At 32.9% G+C, this 17,969-nt stretch overlaps 2 protein-coding genes across 4 annotated transcripts in view; one reads left to right on the plus strand and one right to left on the minus strand.

Annotated features, from left to right (window-relative positions):
• The window catches only part of Not3 (CCR4-associated factor Not3), a 32,456-nt gene extending 24,061 nt beyond the window's left edge, over positions 1–8,395 (minus strand). Inside the window, exons 1-4 of one of the 2 annotated variants that reach the window (XM_014438982.2) lie at positions 8,230–8,395; positions 6,708–6,940; positions 1,426–1,581; positions 610–789 (exon numbers count right to left, since the gene is read on the minus strand). In XM_014438982.2, the coding sequence (XP_014294468.1) occupies positions 610–789; positions 1,426–1,581; positions 6,708–6,940; positions 8,230–8,248 (588 nt within the window). In that variant the 5' untranslated portion in view covers positions 8,249–8,395. Of the gene's footprint in view, positions 1–609; positions 790–1,425; positions 1,582–6,707; positions 6,941–7,315; positions 7,682–8,229 lie in introns of those variants that run through there. The other variant, XM_014438981.3, reaches the window with a different exon arrangement.
• Positions 8,396–9,511: 1,116 nt separating this feature from the next.
• The window catches only part of LOC106692805 (cilia- and flagella-associated protein 69), a 28,592-nt gene continuing 20,134 nt past the window's right edge, over positions 9,512–17,969 (plus strand). The window contains exons 1-7 of one of the 2 annotated variants that reach the window (XM_014438984.2): positions 9,512–9,781; positions 10,051–10,237; positions 11,003–11,242; positions 12,152–12,329; positions 12,424–12,557; positions 17,308–17,459; positions 17,571–17,752. In XM_014438984.2, the coding sequence (XP_014294470.1) occupies positions 9,614–9,781; positions 10,051–10,237; positions 11,003–11,242; positions 12,152–12,329; positions 12,424–12,557; positions 17,308–17,459; positions 17,571–17,752 (1,241 nt within the window). In that variant the 5' untranslated portion in view covers positions 9,512–9,613. Of the gene's footprint in view, positions 9,782–10,050; positions 10,238–10,369; positions 10,762–11,002; positions 11,243–12,151; positions 12,330–12,423; positions 12,558–17,307; positions 17,460–17,570; positions 17,753–17,969 lie in introns of those variants that run through there. The other variant, XM_067047543.1, reaches the window with a different exon arrangement.

Consider the following 17,969-nt stretch of genomic DNA (forward strand, 5'->3'; position numbering starts at 1 on the left):
ATGTTACTCTAAATGTTGTTGTTATCTCTTTTGTTCTATAGCCCTGATGAAGACCTGAAACTCAGGTCGAAACGTCGGCATAAAATAAATAAATATGGTATTGTTTATTTATGTTGTTCTTTGCTGACCGCACCCCCCGACAAACTTCTTCAAGCATTAACAGTAAATAGTTTTTGTTACTATTTTGAAACCTTTATTGACCGCCACTTGGACTATCTTCCTCCAATTTATCAACTGTCTTCTTCCAATATGTATATAGAAAATAGATATATCAGACACCAATCTTAATAAAACGGATAACGGAAGGTAAGATAAAAAATCTTATACACCAATTCAAAATGATTCTGTTCCAAATAGAAAATTAGATCCTTCCTAATGATCTTAGTATCAAATTAAACAAGCACCTGAGGTTTCACCTATGTCCACATTATATACATGTATAATGTATATATTACATACATAAGTTAGGAAAGTACAATACTTTATCAATGAAAATACTAACAAAAGTAAAATGAGTTTATATGGCTTATTGATAAATGTTTTAACTAAAATATTTAAAGTAACGACACCCAAGGAAAAACTTGAGAAACATGTAAAATGATGAAATACCTGCCCAACTTCTACGGACATGTTATCCAACATCCTCAGCAACGTTTCCAACTTTCGTATGTGGTACCTATGCTTTTCTACTTTTCCTTTTAGCTCGTCCATCCTATCCTGTTTGTCTTTGTCAAGTCTTTTTTTCTTCCCAGCAAGCAATGATTCAATTTCAGATTCAAACTGGTCTTGCTGTAAAAAAAAAAAAAAATTAATGAATTATAAAAAACAGATATTTTTTAAACATATATAGATCAAAATAAAATGAAAACTATTGAATACAAAAATACATGAAACCCAGAAGATTATGTTATTCCTCATCAACAAGTAACTACTAGCGTACAGTTTGCAGGTTTGTAATAAAATATAAAGTATTCTTTATTTAGGAATATGTTAACCTCTAATATGATTAGTTTAGCATCAGACATAGCATTAGCTGTTAGAATCCATAAAAGACAACCCTTATGGATTCAAATAGCACTTAGTATGTAAGTTTTAAAAATCAACTAGTTTTGAAGTCCATAAGTATGAACGTTTAATTGCAACTTGGGGTTCTTCCGGGAGGGGTCCCACCTCCTCATTTAAATTATAAAATGTATGTTGGATTTTTAGAAGGGGATCAGTAGAGAATTAAAAAAAAAAAAAAAAAAGAGGTAATATGATTAGCAAATATAGAATTTTCTAAAAGAGAACACTCTTTGCAGGAGGATAAATAAGGGACCAGGCAAAGATCATAAAAGAAAAAGGAGATATAGCTCAGGGAACATATTCTGTTAATGTTTAAACTTTAACATAATAATAATTATGATTAAATAAACATTAGTTTACCTGTAAATTTAATGCATCAATGGATTGTATCAGCCAAGCGATTATTTCTTCTCTTTCTTTCTGCGCTGGGTCCATTTTTTGTGCAGCGCCTAAACCTTCTTTAGAATACGCTTTTGTTTTAGTTTCTCTCTCGACAACTTTAAACCTTTCCATTTGCTAAAATAAAATTTAAATCATAAATAAATATACATTTAAAAAAAAAAAAAAGTAAAGATCAGATAACAAAATATATTTGATATATATTTACATCAACACAGAACTATCTGCAAACCTATAAATGGAAAAGTGGATATCAGCTTAAACCAAGTGATGAATTTACTGCATCCAAAAATCCAATACTTCATCTTTTAAAGTAATATCTTTTAAGAAAGTAGAATCAAATGAAAGGAAGGTTCCCTGTACAATTACGAGAGCGATCTGAGATCAGAGCCATAACAAATGTTGGAGATCTAACAATGAACTGCATGGAGAGACTGGTCAGTCATGATATGAAGACAAGGAGGTTAAGATGGGCAGGATAAGTGGCTCGAAGAAATCCATCAGGACACCTCTACACAAAAATTAATGCCACTATAGTTGGTAAAAGATCACGTGGGGGAGGGGGAGGCAAAAACCAGAAGAATAGACTAAATCGACAAATATCGGAAAGAACTGCATATAGCAGAGCAGAAAGACCAAGACAGGAAGGTGTGGAGAAGGCTGGCTTGAATGAAAGACTAAAGATCCACAAACTCCGCAGAACAAACTGAAAAAAGAAAGGAGAAACAAATCCTACACAAATTCAACATTTTTTAAGATAAATAAAACCTTTTTCAAGCCAAATTTAACCTTTTTCATTACAAATTGAATCTCTAACTGGTGAAAATAGGATTATGTTTTTGCTGTTTTGTAGTCTTCTCCAAATTAAAAAACTACCAATGAGAGAAGAATATTCCCTTATAGTTCCCCTATGAATCTTTTTAGCAATTTTTTTCTGATAATGTACTCAACCATAAAGATAAACACTATGAATTGAATTTGGGACAATTGTTTGGAAAGTCATAAACTAATAATAAATAGATCATAATTTAATTAAATATCTGGCATTGAATTAATGGTATTAGAAAGGTCCAAGGGATAAACTTAGTATATTAAAGTTCTTCACAAGAAGTAATTGCTAAAGAAAGAGCAAAGTGAGAAAAAATCTCAGTTTAACTCATAGTAATATCGAAGTAAAACTTAAATCAACTTATGGGAAGAATCATCAGGGGTATTCATGATGTGTTAAAATATAAAAATTATCAACATGCTAAATCTTAAAAGTGTAAGATTGTGAACAGCCTAATTTAAAGTCCATAATATATGTTAAATACAAAGGAGCTCCTAGCGGATTTTCTGGTCAACTTTCTTTTGTAACCTTGTATTCTTTATGATATATTAGGGGTAATCATGATCTCAAGTTTAACATGTTAACGGGAAAAACTTATGTTAAATAGAGAAATATTTCCTCTGTTTACCATATTAAAATGATATAACATATAATAGGGGTATTCATGATCTTTAGTTTAACATGCTAAAGCGTATTAAATGGAAAAAACTTATGTTAAATGGAGAAATATTTCCTTCTTTTACCAATTTAAAACGATATAACATGTAACATGGCTGAGAGGCTGTTACTAGGTCCATTAAATGGAGAATGACGTCTCTAAACAGACCAGCTGAGCTTGTCACTGTTTTATTTGTTGTTATGTTTTTTTCTTTTGTCTTGTGTTTTGGATTTTTTAAAAAATACTATCAGTAGCCAAACTTTTACACTTCTACTTTTCACTTATTTTAGGCATGTTGTAATAAATTATTGTAATCAAAACTTAGAAGTAAACAATAACATGAAGTTTTGGAAGGAAAGGTTACTAAACAAGTTGCTCAGAAAATCCACTAGGAGCTCTTATACATTTAACATAACTTTAAATAGGGCTGCTCACAATCCTATACTTATAACATTTAACATGGTAAAACATTTTACATTTAACACAATATCATGAATACCCCTAATATGGTTAAGAGTCTGTTAAATGGAGAATGACGTCACGCAACAGACCAGCTAAGCTCATCACCATTTTGTTTATTATGTTAGGTTACTTGCTTGTAGTTTGTGTTTTGATTGTGTATTAATATTGTTTTGGAAGTTTTAAAATATACTAAAGCAATGAATGACAATAATAATAATAATATGACAGAAATAATAATGACAGTTGTCAATTAGCTCATTTTGATTCTCTTCCTTACAATTTATAAGATAAACAAGGCACTCACTAGCCAAACTTTCACTTTTCACTCACTTTAGGCATGTTGAAATTAATTACTTAATCAAAACTTAGAAGTAAATAATAACATGAAGGTTATAAAACAAGTTGCTCAGAATATCTGCTAGGAGCTCTTATGCATTTAACATGACTTTAAATAGGGCTGCTCACAAGCCCATAATTATGACATTTAAGATGACAAATCGACCCCAGCTCTTGTTAGAGTGGTTTCGTTACCTCTAGGATAACTCTCTCTTTCCCTCCCCTTCCTACAATATATCAGAAATGACAAAGTAGAGGGTTAATGGGCAGGAAAAAAATGTCCAATGGGACATGGTGTAGGTCAATCTAACCATCACAAAGAGCTCATGCATCATGAACAGTGAAGTCTATTTCCAAATAAAACTCTATTCAAGAGATGTTTAATATAATGGCGGTTTTAGGACATAATTAAGTTGCAAACTGAATTTTTTTTATTTTACCTTACAGGAAAAATCCCGACTGAGTCCTTCTGCAATGAATAGGTTAAAATTTGATTTTAAATACTTGAGTACACTGTTAAGAAACCCCATTTCAACTATTTAAATACAGTTAACTTCAAATTATCCTTAAAACTCAGTGACATGATTACCGCGGATGGTCCACTAAAGATGACTTATGCAGTACCAGAAAAAACAAATTATTTCATAGTTATGCAAATAACTCTACAAATTAATTTGCAATAATTATTGGTTAAAAATTAAAAAATAGCACAAAAAATAATTTTTAAAAAGTTAGTTTTTTAAAATAATATGTCACTAGCTTTCAAGCCAAAAGAAAACATATCTTCAATAAAATTTAAGATTCAATTTTGTGGAAAACAAGAACATCAACCAGTAATACATAGACGACTTGCTCTAAATAAAGGTGGAGACTGTTCCAATAGCACTACATGACTTAGGCGTTGTTATATACAAGATTACTCCTCTAGGTTTGGTATCAATTATTTCAGTTACTCTTGCTTTGCCAACAATTTGCTCATCAGTAAAATGTTCAAAGCCAAGACAATCTCATCATATTTCAACCCATTTACAATGTTTTTCCCTCAATTTTCTCCCAAGTTCTCACCAATTTCAGTAATATGCCAGCCTCTTGTTCAGCACCTTCTTTTCCAACTGGTTCGATATTGTTTAAATCATTCTGAAATGCCTCATAGCAGATTTTTACATGCGCTCAAGAGGCTGAAAGGATTGCCAAGGAGGAGCAATCAATACTAATGCAAGAACTTAATTACAAAAACAATGAACGGGGTATCTCTTGTCAATTTTTTTCTTTCATGCCATCCTGGCACATGGTTTACTTTTACTGTTTCTACATGTAAATCTTTTCATTTAGACATAAACCAATGCTTGTGAGACTGTAAAAATATAGATTATATCAATTTCGGACCAATGGATCAGCTACTAATTGCTATAATCAAAAGTATAAATTGACGTAAATTCGAAAAAATTATATCATTTTTATTATATAACTGATCTAAGAAAGCATCACATATCATCTTTAGTTTTAAAGATCTTCAGTAAATCAAATCAAAAAATGCTTTTCAAAATATCTAAAAGATACATGCACCAAAGATGTCCATTGTACTTTTCTTTCATGTTATAGAAAAATCAACATTCATAAAAGAATATGTAAATCTGATGAATGTGTTATTTATCGCAGCAAAAAATAAAAATGCCTGTATAAATTGCTGTACTCCTAGATATGACATACATTCAAAACCTTGTAAATTAATTCTTTAAAAATTAGATAGTAGGAGACACATGAAAAAATTTGGTATATATTACCAAAAACATAAAAATAAACTAATTAAACATATCTAAATGTCTTTCAATGCAACAAAAAACCTAACTGGGAGTTTATAAAAACAAAACAAAAATTTGTTTATTGTACAGATATGAATTAACAGAAATATTGCAGGTTGGGACAAACAATAAAACAGTTGTTTGTGTAACAGATTGAACTTTAAATTAATACAACTTTTGCAAAGAATCTCATCTTTGAATACGGTAAAAATAATACAAAATAGTAGATACATAAGGTGTTTAAAACAACGTAATTGAACTAAAACACAATGACTAACAATATTGTTAGATTAGACTGAATAAGGCACAACTTACACATGTAAAAGATAAAAATAAAACTATGTTTCAGTTTAGAACCCGCAGGAAAAAAACTTGAGTATAATACAGCGTTTTTTTAACTACATATTTGGATATAACGCAGATTTAACTCTGGCTCCAATCGTTGGTTGGCCTAAATATAGGTTAAATACATTATAACTTTTTGTTACTGTAACTATACAATAAAAATTACTGAATAACATGGACGGCATATTTGTAATTCAGTGTTTTTTGTTGTTTTATTTACAAAATATTATTGATCTCGATTGGTTGGATTTAGGGCGTTCAACATCTCTAAACTTTTAAGGCTGTGTTCATAGTAAAATACATACTAACTAAATTGAAATATGAACAAACATAAAAATTTCACTCAAATCATCAGTCTTTTCTGAGAAAAATGATCAGAGAATTGAAGTTAGAAATTTCTTTCGGGAAGTAAAAGTTAAGCTAATAACTTTTCGAAACAAGCCGGATATTCATAGCATCGAAAAATTGAAAATTGTTTATTGACTAACAGGTAACCTTTTAATACAAATTGTTTTGTAACCTAGTGAATTGTGTTGAGTGCAGTGATGGCCCTTATTTTTACCTAAAAACGACATGGATAGATTAAGGTTCTAACACCTAAGAACCTCATGCATAAGCTTCCATTCCAGCGAACTAGTAAGTAAACAGGAGGGTTAAAACAATGTTTAATATGAACTAGTAATAGTACAATTGCTTGACAATAAGATGTGCATTACCAAAAGAATGATTAGCATACTATATAGAAAGTATAAACAACTCAACTACATATGAGAAACACTACATCGCAAAATAAAACAATTCACTTTCTTACCGTTTCTATCAATTTCCTGTATTCCAACAAGGTACTTTTATCTTTGATCTCTGCTGATGCGATCCAACTTTTAATTTGATCTCGAAGCCTCTGAAGCTTCTTGATCTCCTTTTTGAGGTCAGCTTCATATTTCTCTTTTTGGTTACTGTTAGTGGCATTATGGACTTTCTGCCAAATATCTTCAAACGTTTCAACCCCTTCTGTCACTTTTTTGAGACACCTCTCAATTTCACCTGAACAGGAAACAAGATGTATACACAAATTGAACTGATGTTAGCTACAATGAGTGAAGGCTTGTTTATATGTACACTAAGCATTTAGATACTATTGAATGAGGAACTAAGTAAGGTTATTTTCAATTCTACTATTAAAAAAATGGATATATATACAGGAATTTATTCAAATATGTCAACTCAAAAGCGAACTGTTAGGTTATGTTCCGAGTATAAACACGAGATTTAAAGTGAGCAAATATACAAATAAGCCTAAGTAAACTTTCAAAAGAATATGCCCTGGCACAAAAAACGTTAACAACCGCACAAAATAAACCACTGTTTAGGATTAAAACGAAGGTTCGTTGCAAGTTCCTTACTATGGCCATAACTCACCTTGTAACTTTCTGGTTGCAGCCATAGCTAAGAAAACATATAATAAAGTAAATCAGACATAGTATATATGTAGCAGAAAAAACTTTCACAATAAAAATTCGTCTCAGAAGTTATAAAGAGTTTCGCTTAAGCTTTGTCCATTAACAACAAGATGGCACCCAATAAACCCATTCGATCAAAAAAATGGAGGGGATGGAGGCTCTCTCGAACGTAAGTAATTTTATTAAGTTCAGCTTGGGGATTAAGTCGCCTAATACGACGCAAATGGTCTACAAATCCTTTGGGTCTTATTTCAGACATTTTAATAAAAAGTATATGAATGAAATTTCACTTTTTATCAATACATTTATATTTAATGCCAAAATTTTAAGAGGTTAGCATTGCGCAGCTGCTACAACCTTGAAAAACGAAAACAATCGAAATAACCAAACAAACATCAGCTGTTCACCTTTGCAAGCAGCAGGTTACTAATCCTAAACGTCTAAAAGCTAAATAAATGAAATAAGGATCTCTATCACAATAAAAATTACAAAAAAAAAAAAAATAAAATGATAAAAATCAACCATTTGAAATAGTATCATCCTCTGATGAAAGAATACAAATTCAAGATTTAAGCTTAAGTAAACTATTGATAATTCCTAACAATGGATCTTTTGTTCTTAACAAAGACATGCATTTTCCTGCAACAAGATAAACAAATAAATGGGATAAAACTGGAACCTAGTGCCAGGCACTAAAATGGAGAAGGGAATTAAAGAACTCAATTTAACTATACATGATATTGCACTTTTCTTAAAATTACATTAAATAAAAATAATACTGACTAATATATATGCATACAATATGGGATAAATTGAACAATTCGATGACATAATTTAAATCATTTTCACTTTAAATTAAATATATTTAATTACCCTTGCAATCCTGACCCATTCACTCTCAGGACTCAAAGGGCAAATGGTATTAGAATTATTAAGAGCTCCTTGGAGTGCCTATTTCATCCGATTTAAGATTTCCCAAACGATCGAATTTAGATTTATTCTCAGACCACTCTTCGAAATTCAAATTAGGAAGAGGACCGGAGATTGTTTTCTTCTGGTGTCTCTGAAAACAAAAAATACAAGGTAAATGTATAGTTTTCCTTAACAAAGGAATATGGACTAACAAGAGAATCAAACACAAAGAGAAATAAATGAACTATACATTACTACAATCGTAAGAATTGTCTCACCAATATAGCTCTATAGCAATGCTGTAATGTTGCTCCAACGTAAATTATTCTGAAATTGCAATCAATGTTTTTTATTTTCCTAAATAGAGGTAAAACACTAGCAATCAATCTGTGAGGACCATGTCTCACTCTTATGATTGCAATTCTGGTAAGTTCATTGCAATAAATAACTGAAAGAAAACAAATATTAATATTAAATAGAACCAGAGAAATTTGATCAATAAAAAAAAAAGTATTTCCTTAATTACCTTTCAATCCTGGTTTCACAGAACCTAATCCCACAATTCCATGCACAAATTTCACTTTATTAATTATTTCATTATAAAGATCTTGTGTGTTAAGGTTTAATGGCTGAGTAATTGATAAACCATTATCAATTTCAACTGAAATGTACCTAAAACATTTCAATTAGTTTAATCTTTGATAAAGTTAAGCACACAATAATTTCATTTTGCTTCTAACACTGATAACTATAAATAGTCAACAAACAATTATACGTCTTTGAGTATATTATGGTAGAGAACATACCTATTTTTAAAGCGAACCATTCTTAAAATAAAATGTACTGGAGATAACCATGACGTTCGATAAAATTTTTCTCAAAATAGTAATCACAAAAAAAACTAAAACACTTAAAACTTGTTAATATAGAGAACCTTTCTTAACATTCGTAAATGCCCTATCTCACTTCAAAGCAGGTTAGTAACCAGCCTTTTCAGTGTTGTTCAAAATATTAACCGATTTTTTCTCCAATATTATTTTCGATTCTAAATTTTCTTTCAAAATAAAAAATATAAACCTTTATAAATATTACAAACAAAGAATATAGTTAGTAATAAACATTTTTAAACTTTGTGTATAAAGAGGGGGGGGAGTGTCAATGAATGATCACTTCAAATGAATAGCATTTATCTGTTAATATAATTTTTCTCCATATGTTATGTTTATTTATATTTTAAAATTATTCTAACTTGTCAGTTTATATTGAAATAATTACTTGACAGTTCTTCTCTTCTTTTATAATAATTGCTTCGTACTTACCTTGCTAGTATTGTGTTTTGAATGAGATGGGTGTAAGTGAGATTTTTACAGAAACCGATAATCTAGATGAGGAAGAAGGCTTAAATTTATTAAAATGTTTATGTATGTCTTTAATTGATGAAGAAGGGAAGATGTTATTAAACAGGCATTTAATTTTGATGAGTCACTATCTAGACCTCAGACAAGAAGGAATTGTAAACAATTTTCTTTTGATGATTGAATTCTTTGGCTCTCCGCACAGGAGGCGAAGTTGTTCGAGTTTGACTAACATGATGAGTCTCTCTCGTTTAAATTTATTCTCGCCTCCTAACTTTAATCTTAAATAAAAAGTAACTGAGGCGTGGGAGTGATCGAGTCTAGCTTCGATTTCATGTGCGGAGAGCCTAACATCAATACAAGTTTTTATTTTACGATGTAAAACAATGAAGCATTCAATTGTAATAAACCTACTTCAATATTACAGAAATCAGTTGATTTGCCTTTTTTGATGTGCCCTCTGGAATTTTTCTGTGAAAGTTCAACTGATGAAGCTCAGTACTATGAGCCAATTTCACAATGTTTAAAACTTCTATTAAAACCCATTTTGTTATTTAAATCTTCAGATGCTTGCCTGGCGATGGATAATTTAAAGGATTTTTATTCTTCCCTAGGTAAGTAGATGTTTCGTCTATCGTTTGAATACTACAATGTATGCTATTCAATTAATGCAATACTGGCTGACACACTCTTCTAGAATACTTATTTTGTTCTCTGTTTCATTTATAGAATATGTAGTAATTTAGGAGTCAATAAATCGTAAGAGACGATAGTTGGCACCCTCTAAGGATGTATGATATAATCGGCTTCTTTCTTCTCGCGATATTCCTCAGCAGTATGATAGTAAGGTTCAAGTTGGTGGCTAGTTCAATTGGGACTTAGGAAGCTCTATAATGCCATCAAAGACAAATATTTATTAAAAAGGATTTTTCTTTATCTTCAGACATGCTACAGAAAATGTGACGATCGAATTAGATAAGGGCTAGTAAAATGTTGCTGAAAAAGCAAACAAAGACATTGGCCGCATTCGAACGCATGATGCTAGAGATTGGCGAAGATATCATAAGAAATTGCCAAAATGACTTTGGAGGGAGGAATACATATCTTTCTGACTTTTAATATGTCCTAGCAAAAAAAGGTTAGAAATATTCAATGAAACTTAGTCCAGTACTTATCACAAGCTTCAGTGATACGGCATTATATTAGTGATATTTATAATTCCTTTTTTCGTACCTAAGCTTAATTACATCTTAAAAATAATTCCTCATAATTAGTTACCAATTTTTAGTTGTATATTGTTTATAGATATCCATGAATGGAGTCATAAAATCAATTATAAATGGAGGAAAAAATAAGCTAGAATATAGATTTTGTTTCAGGTAACTGCTTACACGTCGTTGCAGACACTAAAATCGAATCCACAATCCTCGATGTCATACTCTTCCTCATAACATATAAAGAAAAGAAACCAGAGGAAGTGACTCTTGAACTTCGACTGGAAGCAGTTGAAAATAGTTTTCTTCCAGAAATTATCGTTGCATTAATGTATTTCGTACCAGATGAGATATACCACCCTCTTCTCGAAATCATGTACCAGCTTAGTTTGCAGCCACCTATTGGTCAGTTTTATTTGGTTCTTATTTCTATTATTTTTCGTTTTCGCTCAGTAAAAATATGTTGAGGTTTGTCCGGAAAGTAAAAAAAAATATTGTTTTAAATTGAATCACATAATTCAATATTCATTCCTTGCCAGGGGGACTCGTCCTTCGAAGTCTTGTTTAATGGCCTCCGCGTTACTCAAAAACAACTTCTTGCGTTTCGGGGAGCAGGAAAAGTCACATGGTGTCAAATCAGGTGAATTAGGATGCCGTTTCGCCATGGTTATCGATTTTGAGGCGAAAAAACACGCACAACTAGCCAAGTGTGCGCAAGAAGGTTGTGATAAAGGACACACCCTCCTCCATTTCTCGGGCGAAACTAGTTCGAACCCAAACCATACGCGCCTTGAGCTTTCTGAGAACGCCTCTAAGCAGATTTTTACTGGTCCGGAGGGGCAAAAAGTGGAAATTTCCTAAATTCGTCCTCAATTTCCGTGAATTTTTTATTCTTGGCTCTCCAACCTGCTCCTATTCTCTGTTTTGGGACTTGAGTTCTATATTTAATTTTTTGAACCAAAAATCATCTCTTGAGATGGCCCTATTGAGAATGTTAATAACGTCTTCAGCACTCAACAGTCCCCACAGATTACCAACCACTTTTATTTTTGTTCTGAAAATATAATCTATGGAACGACCTGATTGGGGTTGGAAAACACTTCACCAAAGCTGGTAGGTATTATTAGGAATTTCCTTGAGTAGAAAAACAGTTGAGGTGTATCTCCTGGTGTGCATCCATTATCCTCATAACAACAGTATCCTCTGAGGTATATCGCGCTCAAGCGTTTCTAGGAATTTTCAACACGAACTTTCTTGGCAAACCATGTATAATTAAATCTCCGGATTATAATAATTGAGAATTTCATTTTATAGCGAACTTATTCCAATCATTGGGGTGCATGGATTTTTGGATAAGAAAGGTTTCCATCAGGCATACTTTGAGTATAAGAGAAGCCTTTATAAAAGAAACCACGAGTAATTTACTTTGGTCAGTACTACGCTGTCCTGACACATTTGGAAACGAACCTACTTTGAATTCCCAATCTCTGAGGTATTTTTCGTGAATTTATGTAGTTGATTTAATATGACGACAAAATGTTGCATATTGTAAAGATTTTAATGTTTCATTACTTTTTTTTTTAAAGTATTATGAGGGGTTGGCTGAGGAGGGAAGTTTTATTCGGACAGAGATATCAAAGAAACAATATCGCTGCTTTAGTGTTACAAGCTTTGATAAGCATACCGAAATTGGAAATTTCAAAATCTGGCATTCTAGCAGGTAAAGTATATTTATAGTTTATTAAATCATTATGCTTGAAAAAAATTAAACAATAGTTAACGTCATACAAAGACATAAACTTCGTAAGTAGGTGTCGATGTGGTTGTGTATAATAGGTCCTGCCTCTGATTTAAGAAGTGAGGTACTCTACATCAAGAGGCCTCGGCACTGTTTGTTCAGAGGTTAGATAGCTGGAGGGGGGAAGGAGCATACTCCCCAGGATGTATAATTCGCACCATAAGCTATGCGCTTACGGTCTTGAAGGGTACAAGTCCTTTTAGTATTCGCTTTAAGTCCTTGCAAGAATGGAAACTCCACTCCATAAGGTGTTCAATATGGTTGTGAAGATACAGGTTCCACTGCAGGTCCTGGTGAGAGGACAGATCCAAGTTAAAGGAGAGATCAAGAGAAGTATTATTAAACTTTTGTACATATAGTTCTACTGTTCTATCTCTGCTTTCAACTTGTTAATTTACTTTTTTTTTTTTTGTAGTTCATGGAATATTAACAGTGGGTAGGTAACATCCCTAGGTTTTCTGTTATCTACATGTAAAGGTATTCGCCAGTGGTCATAATTCAACAATTGTTTATACAGTGGTATATTTTAGCTATATTGTAAGCATACTTCGGGGTTTTCGTTATTTCCAAGAAAAAATAACGTAGCGCCTAAGGAGTAATTCTATATTGTTTTGTCTTTTTTTCCTTTTGCGATTATTTTTATTTCTTATTATTTTCCTTTAACTCATCCCGTTCTCCGCTGAGCGTGAGCAACTATAAATGATAAACATATAAGGGCAACTATAAACGATAAAGGATAAGTCAAAATTTGTGGTTATAAGTGTTAGCTTTTAGAAGTTCAGAAGACTATTGCAATCTTTATTGATTCTAATAAAATATTTATGGATATTACAACATATAGCACGGTTATTATATTTGTACAATTGAAGTGTTTACAAGAAATAATACGTATAGTTGGCTTACAAGCGAAATACACCAAGTCGAAAGCTGAAGTTTTGAGATATTTCATGGCATATTTTTTTTTCTCTAATATTATGGAAATAGTAATTTTATTTTTTATAGGTATATTTTTATTATATAAATAAATTCTTTGGAGTTTAATCTTTTTTGACATTTTAGACTGGAGAAACCAAATAACTCAGAAATAGAAAATGAGGTGTTATGAGCTGACTGTAGATTAATATGAGAAGATGGTCGGTAGTGCGGCCAGCAAATAAACCAGTATTATCTATAGGTTAGAAAAGCTCGTGATAGCATAGCTAAGAAAAGAATAGAACGTGCTCCTGACGAGGTATACGAGTTAGGTGACGTAGTCATCGAAGTTAGAAAAGCACGTGGCAGTAGAAGCTAAGAATAGCATGTGCTCACCACGAGGCATACGAGTTAGGTGACTTAGTCATCGAAGTTAGAAAAGCACGTGCTCACCACGAGGCATACGAGTTAGGTGACATAGTCATCGAAATTAGAAAAGAACGTAACTGTTTAGTTATAATCATAAAATTCTTTCTTGAGACTGGAAATTTTTTACTAAATAATTCAAAACATTATCCAAATTATAGTCTCAAAACTTTTATTGTTTTTACACGTCCAACGTTTCGGCCATTTCGGCCATCTTCAGGGACAATCTACTTAATTCACTATGAAACATATTATTTAATCATTCCAAACACTTCATACAGGCTATTCTGTCCAGGTCAAAACATTTTTATCCAATAAGTCAAATATCCATTAAAAATCACAGTCAAAAATATTTCTCATTAACCACTATCATACACTTTTATTACAACCTTACTTGTAACCTGATTTACAAGTAAGGTTGTAATAAAAGTGTATGATAGTGGTTAATGAGAAATATTTTTGACTGTGATTTTTAATGGATATTTGACTTATTGGATAAAAATGTTTTGACCTGGGCAGAATAGCCTGTATGAAGTGTTTGGAATGATTAAATAATATGTTTCATAGTGAATTAAGTAGATTGTCCCTGAAGATGGCCGAATTGGCCGAAACGTTGGACGTGTAAAAACAATAAAAGTTTTGAGACTATAATTTGGATAATGTTTTGAATTATTTAGTAAGTAACTGTTTAGGTTCAAAAACAGGTTAATCACGTGCTATAACTATTGGGTTGTAAAATAAGTTCGTAGCGTTTTTCAATATTTCGATTTAATCCTCTCTGTGTTTATAAAATCATGTTTACTTGGTCAATAATGTTTACATATTCTAAAAAAGGATTAGTTAAGGTGCTTTTATGCATAAGTTTCAACCGAGAATCCTTATCTTTAGGTGGTATTTTGCTTGCTCAAAATGGAAGAGAAAAAAAATACATTTTCGTCATTTTATGATTTTTAGTTTCCAAGAAGGAAAATTCGCTGCACAGACGGTTAACAAAATTTACAGTATGTATGGCGACAATGCCTTAGGAGAAAGCACTGTCTGTAAGTGGTTTGCTTGGTCCAGAAACGTAAATTTTGACTTAGAAGACGCAACGCGCTCGAGGCGTCCGTCAATTGTTGATGACCAAATCAAAGCATTGGTCACAGACAACCATCACTCTACGACACGTGATATCTCAAAACTGTGCCCAGTTGGAACAATTAAAGGCAGAAGTTGAGCTAAATATTTCAGTATCGGATATTCGCAAAGGCATAGTTTTCCATCACGATAACATGTATCCTTACGTGTGCTTGCACACCCGGCAGAAATTATTGGAGTTTAGCTGGGATTCACCAGACCTTGCCTCAGCAGATTTTCACTTATTTTGGGCCCTTCAAAATTCTCTGAACGGGAAGCACTTTAATTCGCAGGACTGCAAAACGCACATGGAGGAGTTCATTGCGCAAAAATCCGTGAAGTTCTGGATTAAACCTCCGTGGAGGACGGAATTAAAAAATTATCTGAAAGATGTCAACATGTAATAGATCAAAATGGGTCATATATAATTGTTTAAAAATATTTGCAGGAATCTGAAGTTTTATTGAAATCACCATTAAAAAGTACCATGAACTTATTTTACAACCCAATAGGTCGATGACGTGTAATAAAGAGTAATTGGTATGAAAGAGTCCAACGAGGCAATTGCTTGGAGTTCAGAGATGAGCGGCAAAGAAGAGAAAAGTAGTTTTCTTCAGCTAGCCTTTAGTTCAAAGCCTAACCCAGAGTTTTCAGCACCATAAGTATCCCTGAGGATGCAGATCAACCTCATGAAGGTTAGAGGTGCAAAGATTTAGAGATACAAAGAGAAGCCCTTAGAAAGATTTTTACAGAAATGGAAGACCTGGAGACCAGCTGCATCCTGAGTCTACAGACATTAAGGGCGCAGAAGGAATAGGCCAAAGACCATTTGCCAAGTTGGGGGGAGGAAGAAAAGATTAATATGTTGCCATAATCGGTTGCAGGATAAGGAATTTCTAGACGGAATTCGAGAAAGAGTGGCCGCTGGAGTCCTGGAGGGCCCGCTGTCCGTAATTGACTAGGGAATAATCGATACAAAAGAGATAAACCTGGCTGAAAAAGACCCTGGCAGAGAACAAAAGTCCTGGGACATCACATCGGGTGATGCAATCGCCGGGTCATAGTGGCGCTCCTGCTGCTTCCAAATCATCTGTAGAAGTTAGAGGTATGGAAAACGCCACCGTAGATTCTACTGACACCAGAAGAGGGGTCCACTTCAAGGAGTCACAGGCTGGACTTTCTGGGCTGAAGCCAAGAAAGATTTATACAGCTCCAATGCCCTTCATAGAAGGTTGTATAATCAAGAAAGGGAGAGATATATCCGCCGAAAAGTAGGGGGAAGAAGAGGGCTTCGTCGTTGGAAGGAGCACTTAACCCAGAAGATCAAGATAAGCCAAGTGAAGGGGAAAGAAAACTTAGCTTCTCGAAGATTTTAAGTAGAGCGGCAAGCTTTCCTTTCAGCCTGTCGTAGGAAACTCCTACTTATGTTACGACCAAGGGTGATGCAAGGTGGAACCCTCGAAACATATGAAGGGAAGTGCTGGAGGATATGGGTGTGGTCGCGGAGATCGTTGACGTGACCAAGGCCCAAACGTCTCTTACAAAGGTGAAAGTATCAGAGGATAAAATGTTATGGGAGTTCTATCAATGGATGGATTCTACACGTCTGTATCATGCCGTTTACTTGTTGTAAATAGTTTAATACAGTTATAGATATCAACAAATGAGTTAAAAAAAAAGATTTCACATTCGATTATTATATACCGTTCAGTGCCAATTTAATTAGAAACCATCGCCGGCTAATTAATTGTTGGTTGTTAGTAGTGGCTAGCTTACCATATCCTCCTTCGAAAGGAAACTGATGCTAAAAAGGGGAGAGTTGACCACGCTCTCGGTGCCCAGGTTTACATAGAGGTAAATAGAAATTTCTCTAATTTATCAAATTGTCTGAAAAACAGTTTGTCATTACAAAAATGAACTGGAAATAAAATAAATTCTATTTCTAGTAATTTTGTAGATAAACAATTATAAATTCATTCAGTCGTTCGTGAAAAATTCATTCGAAACTCAACTTAGTAATGTACTCTAATATAGAAGGCAGCACCCGGTGATTGGCTCTGTATTTATAAGGCCCACCTATTTGGCTTCACTTTTAAACTTTACGAACTGTTAAATTACCCTAATTTACCTCTTTTTTTTTTTTAAATTATCCAGAAAAAATAATAAATAACATATTTGAGAAATTGTTTTGGTACAGAAATGCAGATTATGTTTTTAGATATAGGCTTGTTGGCTTTTGCATCTGAATTCGGAACAGACAACACTTGGGCGAACAAGTACAAATTCAAACCGATGAGGGAGGATCTTGAGTTTAAAAAGATTTTGATTACGATTTTACTAATAATGAACGAAGACCCCAATACGAAAATGGTATGTGTAGTATGAATTTTTATTTATTATTTTAGCCTAATCCTCAATTTTTTGGGATTTATATTATTGTTTGTTATTTTTACAGAAGAAATAGTAATTAATGCCCTTTAGGTCCTCTCAGAGAATCGAGCCATCAATGCTATAGCATACAATCTACACCTGAAACATTGCAAGTGGGCGTGTCAATGGGACAAGAATCAGCAATTCGAGTTGATAAATATTTGCCTTTATGCTTTGCCTTTGTTTTCAAAACACTTCCAAAAACAGTATACTCGCTCCGGTGCAACTATAAGGTATATATTAGGGGTATTCATGATGTTGTGTTAAATGTTATATGTTTTACCATGTTAAATGTTATAACTATAGGATTGTAAGCAGCCCTATTTGAAGTCATGTTAAACGTTAAATGCATAAGAGCTCCTAGCGGATTTTCTCAGCAACTTGTTGTATAAGCCTTTATGTTTATAACCTTCCTTCCAGACCCTCATGTTATTGTTTACTTCAGTTTTG

The sequence above is a fragment of the Halyomorpha halys genome, unplaced genomic scaffold (genome assembly GCF_000696795.3).
Source record: "Halyomorpha halys isolate HHAL.00 unplaced genomic scaffold, Hhal_1.1 Scaffold72.1, whole genome shotgun sequence".
Lineage (NCBI taxonomy): Eukaryota > Metazoa > Arthropoda > Insecta > Hemiptera > Pentatomidae > Halyomorpha > Halyomorpha halys.